The 9,501-nt window shown below is 50.6% G+C and overlaps 1 protein-coding gene across 1 annotated transcript in view; it reads left to right on the plus strand.

Annotated features, from left to right (window-relative positions):
- Nucleotides 1-9,501, plus strand: part of LOC102383584 (sperm-associated antigen 17-like) — a gene marked incomplete at its 3' end in the record, with an annotated part of 368,781 nt that overhangs the window by 292,319 nt on the left and 66,961 nt on the right. The window contains exon 21 of the mRNA XM_025193226.1: nt 1,699-1,793. Within this exon, the coding sequence (XP_025049011.1) occupies nt 1,699-1,793 (95 nt within the window). The remainder of the gene's footprint in view (nt 1-1,698; nt 1,794-9,501) is intronic.

A 9,501-nucleotide genomic window follows, 5' to 3' on the forward strand; every position in this document is an offset into this window, starting at 1 on the left:
TACTAAAATATGCCATACTTTGTGAGAGTCATTGCCTCTTGTATGAGAAAGCAGAATCATAGCCACTGAACTAAATTCATGCCCCGTGGGAATAATCACAATTCAGCAAAATGGGAAGGAAGGAAAAGCCGGTGTTCTAAGTGTGCACCCTAAAAGAGGCCACAAAAGAGTCAGAAGCATAACCTTAGAACCAGGACAGCTATCCAGTGACGGCAGTCCAGTAGGCATGATGAGAATCCTCTACTCTCATGAGATTTAGGAAAGCAAGAGGACATGAGAGCAACATGTAGGCAGAGACAGTGCAGGGCCTTGGAGCCATGTTAGTAAGTGAGGACAACTGTGTTCCCACTCTGGTCAGTGACTAATTGTGGGTACATCTTCACTAGCTTCAAGCAACTCAAATCTGCTGCCAAAAAATAAACCCTTCCTACCCACTTACACTTTTACCTGCTCTGAACTGGAAATGAGGCAGTGAGGGCCCTTCTAGGGTGGTCCAAGGACAGTAGAAGAATATCACACACAGAGAGTGAGAGATGTTCCCAGAATGTCCTCACCACCACATTTCTTCTGAAAAGCAGGGATATCCTGAGGTTCGTTTAATATTTGTAAAATGCTTGGAGAGCCCCACATAGATGCACTGCATAGAAATGCAAAATATATTTTGACTTATTTGGTTGGCACCTTGGGCTGAGATTTTCAAAGCTGAATCAAAAGGCCAACTTCCATTAAAATGAATGGGATTTAGAGGGCTCCAAATCTTTTATGACAGCTTTGTAACATGCCTATCTACCCCTTTTTGCAAATCTCAGCCATAGTTTGGAATCTCAGCCAAAGAACATAAAAGCATAAAAAATGCCATGCTTGGTCAGCCCAATGGTCCATCTAGCTCAGTATCCTGTCCCAAACAGTGGCAGAGGTGGATGCTACTATAGAGGGAGAGTTTTGAACTGGTTATACTTATTTCATTGTCACTTCCTGCAACTTCACTGGTGTCAAAGGTCACATGATATCACTTCCTGATGTGATACCGCTTCCTGTGAGGTCTTTGAATATGGCTTGCTGGCCCACTGGGTGATAAAAAGTTCATGATCCGGCCCCACATTCAAAAAGGTTGGACACCCCTGGACTAGCGGGTGTGCTCCAGGAAGCAGGTCAGCCAGACGTGAGGCCCAGCCCCCCTCCAGGGAGGCACTTGGAGCCTGGAAGGTGGTCAGGCACAGTGAGGTGGGTGGCTCAGTGCAGGAGCACCCCCTACTGGCCCGCCACAGGCGCATCTACTCTTGCAAGTACTAAATGACTCTGCAGTACCTGCCAGTACTGTGCAGTCCAGCAGCGCATGGGTCATTTTTGACCCTACTGCACAGTAGCAATGAGCAGTAGTGGCAGTGTCATGGTTGGTGCCTGCCAATGCTACATTGTCATAGCATCTCATGTAGACGTGCCCTATGTGTAGTGACTAGCATACCAGAACCTTGATAATGATGGGATTTCAGGGCATTACACTAATATAAATATTAAATAATGATGGTTGTGAGAAACAAGTGTCTCTGCCCTGTCCCTCTTCTAAACAGAGGGACAAAGGAGTTGAAACATGGAATCCAACCTGGCCCTCCCACTGATCCAGGAATTCTGTTTTGCTTTTTTTTAATATTACCAACATATTGATAATTTTGCTTATTTCTTTCTCATTTCTCAAAGGCAATGCTTTAAGACCTGAAAGTAAAGGAGAGACCGCTCCAGAACTTCAACCTGAGAAAGAAAAAAATTATTTTATCAGAGAAGGTTCTCTCAAGGTGAGCCAAAATGCAAAAATTTCTTCTGAAATAAACTAATTAATGTAGGTGAGGGACAGTAGAATTAACTTCATTAATTCATATATTTGTTGTCTGACCATTTTCATTTTTCTTATTCTTGGTTCATTGTTATTTATTTATTTATTTATTTTGCTTATCTTTTATTTTGTTGCTTTGACTATAAATATTTAGGGAAAATTGTTGGGATTGCATAAGATAAATATTTCTTTGAAAGTGATGTGGTGATGTTCTTGCTGTGATAGTACAGGAGATATGTGAGAAGCAAGAATTCTTGTGGGTGATATCTGTTATTGAACTAACTGTATGGTTGGGATAGACATAGGCAAACTTTTAGGTATCAGAGTACCCTTTGCTGTGTATACCAACTGTAAAGTTTGGTTCAATAAAAGATATCACCCACAAGAATTTTTGCCTTTGGAAGTGATCAATGGTGTCTAGCTCTGGGTGCTTATACAGCTATTATTGTTGAAATCACTATGGCCCAGATACATAAATTTAATTACATAAAGCCAGGCTCATAAAAATATATAAGCACCCAAAACAGGACTTAGGCTAACTTTAGGTGTCTGTATTCAAAACTTATTAAAAAAAAACAATCCTGCTGAGTGGCTACCTAACCATGGAGCTGACTGAACTCACTAGGCACTTCTTCTTTAGACCTGAAGGTTTCCCTGGACTTGTAGTTATGCTTCTTCACATGCCCAGAATTGACCAGGTCTAAGAAGTTAGGTGCCTAGATCCCACCTAAGTGACATTTGGATCCAAAATCTAGGCCAAGCAGCACCTAAACTCCTGAGGAGTCCAATATGGTAGGTATGTTTGAAGCAGGGATAACACAGGTCAACAGGATTGGTCTCCTAACAAAATGTATTCCTAGCTGTTTCCTTTTTAAAACGTAATTGCTGATGGCAGACAAGGAAAGAGAAATGGTAGTGCCAACCTTTTATATAATGCCTGCTAGTAAAAGCAGGAAACTCACCTGGAAAGAGGGACACCTAAGAACAGGGGTGGACAATTATTTCAGCTGGAGGTCTGCTTAACCTGTTTTGGTGAACTGTCAAGGTCTGCAAGGTAACAGGCGCCCCTCACCCCCCCCAGTCACCATCTTGGGACCGGACATCCCACCCCAACCCCTGACCTTTGCTAGAAGAAGTCCCTCCCCTTGCCCCAGAAGTACTTCTTTTTGGAGGGAGGGTGCTGCCATCTTGAAACTGAAAAAAAAATCCAAATTGTACACTAAAAAAAAATCAAACCTCTACTATAACTTATTTTAATCTTATTTAAAAAAATATTTTGTCCTGATTTATGTGTATTTGTGTAGTGTATCTAGGGGGGGGGTGTGGGTATGGTGAGTGGGGGCATGGGGCAGTGCAGTGCAGTGTGTGTGGAGAAGTGTGGTGTGAGGTATGTGGTTAGGGTGGGGACTGCAGGAAGGTGTGCGTGTGGGGGGGTTATGGTGGGTGTGCCCGCCTCCACTCTATTATATGCTCCTGTGCCACCTTTGCCTGAGCAATTGATCTTGCTTGCCAGGGACCCATGTGCGGACCCCAGAGGGTACCTCGGCTGTCTTCAGGGAGACCCCCTAACTCACCTGCCACAACTTTGAATGGTTCTTCAGTGGAGGGGATCCCCTTTGAGGGAGCCTCCAGGGCCATCACGTGTCTCAGCAGGCACTCATGGGGCTCCAGCCTCCCCTACACCCCAGCCAAGCACCACCCTTTGAGATGGGCCTTCAAGTCTATTTTGCGGCTAGCCCCCACTGGTGTCTTCCCTGGTCTCCATGTTGCCTCTCGATGGTGACCACCCTGGGCCCTGGCCAAACTCTGGTGGGAGGGCCTGGGGACCCTCGGCTTTTGGACTTGTCTTCTCCGGTGCCCTTAGCCCTCAGTACCTACTGGTGGTGGCTCCCAGTACGTTCTTGCACTGCATCTCTCTCCCCTTTCTCAGGGTCCTAGCCACCCTCACCTGGTACTAAGGACTCCGCTAATTTACCTTCACAAAGAGGATCAAGATAGACGAGCCCTAAAGGGGATCATGGCCAATGCCTTGATCCTAAACCCTTCTTCCTTGAAACACACAATGTGATGCAAAATGAACAAAACCACCACCGTGACTACTGGTGAGGTGCGACCAAAAAGAAAGAAGGGAGGGAGGACCCTGAAGGAAACAGAGCACCCACCGTGAGAGCTCCGTACAACCTTAGCCCCCAACGTCCTTAGCCTTAGGCACCCTCTGGGTCGGGGTCCGTGCTTCGGCCCGAGCCAGGGTCCCTCTCTCTCCCTCTCTCCCTCTGGGCTCTGCCTCTACTCGGGGCTGCGGCCCCGTTGCCTGTGATTAGGGCTGTCCTGTTGGCTCTTCCAGGGGCCGCTGCGGGTCCCTCTGCTGGCTCCCTCAACTCCCACCGGGCTTCTCCAGCTTGGGGTTCCCCGCCGCTCCTGCTGCTGTCGCTGCGGCTACCACAGCCGGCCTTCCCACCGGCTTCCCTGCTGGCGTCTTCAATCCCCGCTGGTCCTCGGCTCAAGGATCTTCTCCAGCTCCCGCTGCTCCCACCACTGCAGCAGCCACTGCTGCTGCCTTTGCCGGCCTCTCCGCCGGTGTCTTCGATCCCCGCCAGTCTTCCCTGGCTCAGCGATCCTCTGCTGCTTCCGCTGCTCCCGCCACTACCATCACCGCTGCTGCCGCCGCTACATTGCCGCCGTCGCCACCACCGCTGCCGCCACTGCCATCTGCCAGCTGCCAATCTGCCAGCTGGCAGGGCTGGACACCTCCTGCCTGGTGGTTCCCCGACGGTCCTCCGGCCCTCGGCAGGCCTCCAGTGCCTTCGGGGCCGCTCTTTATCTCTGCCAGGTGGCGTCTCCTCCTGACGTCACCTGGTCCCAGCTGGATATAAGCGTGACTAATGAACCGCGCAGGCAGTTTCCCACTGCACGTCTCCTCATTCCTCCTGGCCCCTACAAGAGGTACGTTGGGGTTTTCTTTTCTTTTTACTTTAAACTGGGGTTTGCCTGTGAACGTGGCTTCTCCCTCTCCTGGTCCTGTGCCCCTGGGAAGGTGGGGAATGGGAGTGTGTGTAGGTGTAAGGGAAGGGTGTAAGTGTATGGAGAGGCATGGTGGGGGTGGAAGGGTGTGGGAATGTGTGGTGGGGCTGTGGGAAGGTTGGCGTTATGGTGGGAGGGTGGGGGTGTGCATGGGAGGATGTGGATGTGTTTGGGGATATGCTGGGATGTGGGGTGTGGGTGTGTGTATGTGGGTGTGTGTATGTGTGGAGGGAGGTGTCCTTGGAGTCCCCAGAGCATGCCAGTCTCTGGATCTGCATGTGGTGGCAGCAAGCCAGACCAGCTCCACCTGACCCCATAGAACGCAGCTCCCCACGCTCCTACCCCAGTCCCTGGCCACAGGTGGCAATAGCATGCTGGGCCAGCCCCACCCACCCCCATAACAGGCAGCTCCTGCCCAAGTCCCTGGCTGCACATGGTGGCAGCAGGCGGGGCCAGCCCCCCCCATCCCAACAGTGCTCCCACCAGAGTCCCCAGCCACACATGGTGGCAGTGTGCAGAGCCAGGAGTCCCTGGCTGGGACAGGCCAGGCCAGGCTGGGTTGGGGGCGTTGCTTATCAACCAGAGCCTCACCTCCTGCATGGAGGTACAAGCTTGCAGAGGGGCAACCCAGGGCACTCATTTAAGAGTGAGACACCTGGGTTCTGGATCCTTCTCTTCAATTTAGCTATTTAGTGTTTAATATGAAGCATGTTGGCTGTTTACAGATGTTGTTAAAAAAAACCCAAAAAACGCTTTACTGGAAGCAGCAGGGCAGCAGATCTAGCTCCACAGCATCTGTATAGATCAGATGCTTCAGCGGTGCTTTTTGGCACTTTAAAGGTAAGTCAATCAGCCATTAGATAAAAGCACCAAAAAAGCCCCACTAAAACTCCTGATCTATACAGACGTCAGGTGAGCTGGGTCCAGTTAACACACTGCGTCTTCTGCGCATAAGCTGGGTTTGGCATTGGAGCATGCCGAGTTTAAAGTAAAGCACTTTTGTTTTGTTTTGTTTTGTTTTGTTAATGTCTGCAAGCAGGTGTTATGTCCTAGAAAGAACCTAGGGACATCACATCACATTTTTTGCCCTTTCTTGCACTGCAACAGTGTGGCTTTTTGCATGACTGGATTTTCCAGATGCTTTAAAAGTCTTTCTGGTGCATTAAAGTAAAATTCCTCAGAGGTAGTTTAGTTTGGCTCACCTTGAATTCAAGCTCCACATCCATGGATTGATTACATGCAAACACAAAGGCACTCAAAGACATGTAATGAGCTACTTTTTTCTAGTTCACCCTTTTGTACACCAGATGTTGATTTCAGCAGCCCCATTTCGATAAATGGGTGTAATGTGGTTCCCTGGCCAGCGTGACAATAGTGCCATCACCCCATTCCCTGCCCCTGCCCCTGACTGAACATAGACCATAACTGCTGCTTTTTTTTTTCTTGTGCCATGTGCCAGCTTCCTGCCACACCATTTGCGACTGCACAAGAGATAACCGCACAGTCAGAGAGACCCATGGCATCTGGCAGCCTTTAATTGAGAACAGCACAGTTCAGTCCAGAAATGAACCACTTGCGTGCCTCTGGGGCAGGGGGCATGGATTGCTTTAATTTCCTTTTCACTCAGACACAGCTAAATGGTGCACACTTTGTCAGCGCATACAGCCCATAGCTGACCCCTTTTTTTTTAATGTGCTGACTGCTGCACCATTCTTGAGTGCCAGTGCCATAGCAAGGGGGTGGGGGGGTGAGCGGGTTGACTTCCCCCCTGCAAAAGTGAAGGGGCACCAATAGGCACTGCCCAGCCAGCTGGGGTGGGCTGTGGGATGGAGCCACAAGCGGATAGTTTGTGGGGTGGGGTATGGGCATGGAAGGAAGGCAGCTCCCGCCACAGTGTGCACTCCCAGCCAAGCCTCGGGGGTGCCTGTGCCCCCAAGATCTGTACACAGGGTGAGGGTGGGCTGCTGCTGTGGACACCAAACTTCCTTGCCACAGCACTGATTCTGCCTGTCGCACCATTTGTGAGTGCCAGTACCATAGCAAGGGGGAGCAAGTTGGGTGATCCCCCCCACCCGTGGGGTGACCCCCCCCACCCCAACAGGCAGTGCCCAGCCGGGGCAGGGCACAGAACAGAGCTGTGAGTGACTCATTTTGGAGGGCATAGATAAAGGGGGAGGGCGGCTCCCACCACTGCATGCACTCCCAGGCAAGCGTGGGGGGTCCTGTGCACCTCAGATCTGTGTGTGGGGTCAAGGCAGGCTGCCACTGCAGGCTTTTCCCTGGGCACCAAACTTCCTTGCCAGCCATGGCACTGGCTGAGTGCACAAGATTACCCAGTCCCCCCTTTAAACTCATGGCAACACGCAGGACAGCAGCTGGTGCCCGTACCTGACAGATTCCTTTGTGCTGCTGCACTGGTCAGTCTCACCCCATTCTGCTGGCCCTAACTCATGATGGCACCCCTGGCCCTGGCAGTGCCCATCACTCCCAATCCACAGTCAGGGCTCCACCTCCCCCCATAGGTGGATTAATGCGCAGACCAGCTGGCCCCATGCCTGGGGGGCAGTGCGTCTCACTCCGACCGCTGTTTCTGCAGCACCAGCCAGGGATGGAGCCCACAGCTGTGGGGCAGGTCACAGGGTGGGAGACCTCAGGCCATAGGAGGGGGTTCCAGGGCCCCAAAGAATCTTAATCTGCCCCTGTCTCCCCTCTTCCATGTGCTATGCTGTTGCCACTTGGGGATTCCCTGGGTTTTCCAGTACTGGTTAAATGACCTTCCCTTGCTGTTTCAAACAAATTGCAAGTGAGGATCACAGACACAAAAGAAAAGGAAGCAGATAATTTTCCTTTTACGTAAGTAACCTTTAATGATTTATTCACTTTAACTTACATAAATATCAACCATTACAGAACTTTCAAGGTAAACAATTTCACCCAAAGAACCTTTTCTGCCAAGAGGCAGTAAGCATTCTTCAGCTTAGTAAACCCATGGAACCAGGTAACACAGCTACATTTGGAGAAAACCGAGCAAAGAGGGGACCCCACAGCCATTGGGCCAGAGATAAAAGGGAGGCAGCAGCAGAGGCAGGCAGAGAGGCAGGCAGACAAACCTGACCATACTTGCAATGCCAGGTTATAAAAGACTATTTTGTTCAATTTGAAAGGCAGCTAGTTGGGAAAATTCATAACTCGCCACTCTTGTGAAGTAGCAAATGTTACTCAGTGAATGGCAACAAGAAGATTTCATAGTCTCATAGTTTCATAGTTGGTAGGGTCGGAAGGGACCTGAGCAGATCATCAAGTCCGACCCCCTGCCATGGCAGGAAAAAGTACTGGGGTCAAACGACCCCAGCAAGGTGTTCGCCTAACCTCCTCTTAAAGACCCCCAGGGTAGGAGCCAGCACCACTTTGCTTGGAAGTTGGTTCCAGATCCTAGCCACCCTGACTGTGAAGTAGCGCCTTCTGATGTCTAGTCTGAATCTACCCTCTGCCAACTTGTGACCGTTATTTCTTGTCACTCCTGGTAGTGCTCAGGGGAACAGGGACTCTCCCAGTGCCTGCTGGTCCCCTCTGACTAGTTTGTAACAGGCCACTAGATCCCCCCTCAGCCTTCTCTTGTGGAGGCTGAACAGGTTCAGGTCCCTTAGCCTCTCCTCGTAGGGCTTGCCCTACTGCCCCCTGATCATGTGAGCGGCCCTCTTCTGGACCCGCTCCAAGTTGTCCACATCCCTCCTGAAGTGCAGCGCCCAGAACTGGATGCAGTACTCCAACTGCAGCCTGACCAGTGCCGCATGGAGGGGGAGGATCACCTCCTTGGACCTGCTCGAGATGCATCTGTGGATGCATAACAAGGTGTGGTTGGCTTTCCCAACCGTGTCCCCACACTGCCGGCCCATGTTCATTTTGGCATCAATAGTGATTCCAAGATCCTTTTCTGTCTCTGCACTGACAAGAAAGGAGTTCCCCAGCCTGTAGGCATGCTGCTGGTTCTTCCTCCCCAGGTGTAGCACCTTGCACTTGTCAGTGTTGAAACCCATCCTGTTCTCATCCGCCCACCCCTGTACCCTGTCTAGGGCCGATTGCAGCCTATTCCTCCCTTCTAGCATGCCCACATCCCCCCACATCTTAGTGTCATCAGCAAATTTGAACAGGGTGCTCTTTACCCCCTCGTCCAAGTCACTGATGAAGATGTTGAACAGTGCGGGTCCGAGGACTGAGCCCTAGGGGACCCCACTGCCCACATCCTCCAGGTCAAAAATGACCCATCCACAACCACTCTCTGGGTGCAGCCCTCCAGCCAGTTAGCGACCCATTTGACTGTGTAGGTGTCAACACCACAGTCGCCTAGTCTTTTAATGAGAATGGGGTGAGAGACAGTGTCGAAGGCCTTCCTAAAGTCCAGAAAGACTACATCCACTGCTACCCCTGCGTCTAAGGTGTGAGTTTTAAATGAAAGCTGCAGAAGAAAAACTCAAAAACCTTTGGGTTAACAGCTAGAAGACAAGATAAGCTGAAAGTCACCATAGAATTCAGCTTGTGTGGAAGCCCAGAACAGTAGATTGTTTTATTTTTATGCTATGGACCTTGCAGTGTTTTTTAAATAACTTTAACGGTAACCCTCCCAACCCCACTCCCTCCCCCCCCCCCCC

Source organism: Alligator sinensis, unplaced genomic scaffold, assembly GCF_000455745.1.
Source record: "Alligator sinensis unplaced genomic scaffold, ASM45574v1 scaffold819_1, whole genome shotgun sequence".
NCBI classification, from domain to species: Eukaryota; Metazoa; Chordata; order Crocodylia; family Alligatoridae; genus Alligator; species Alligator sinensis.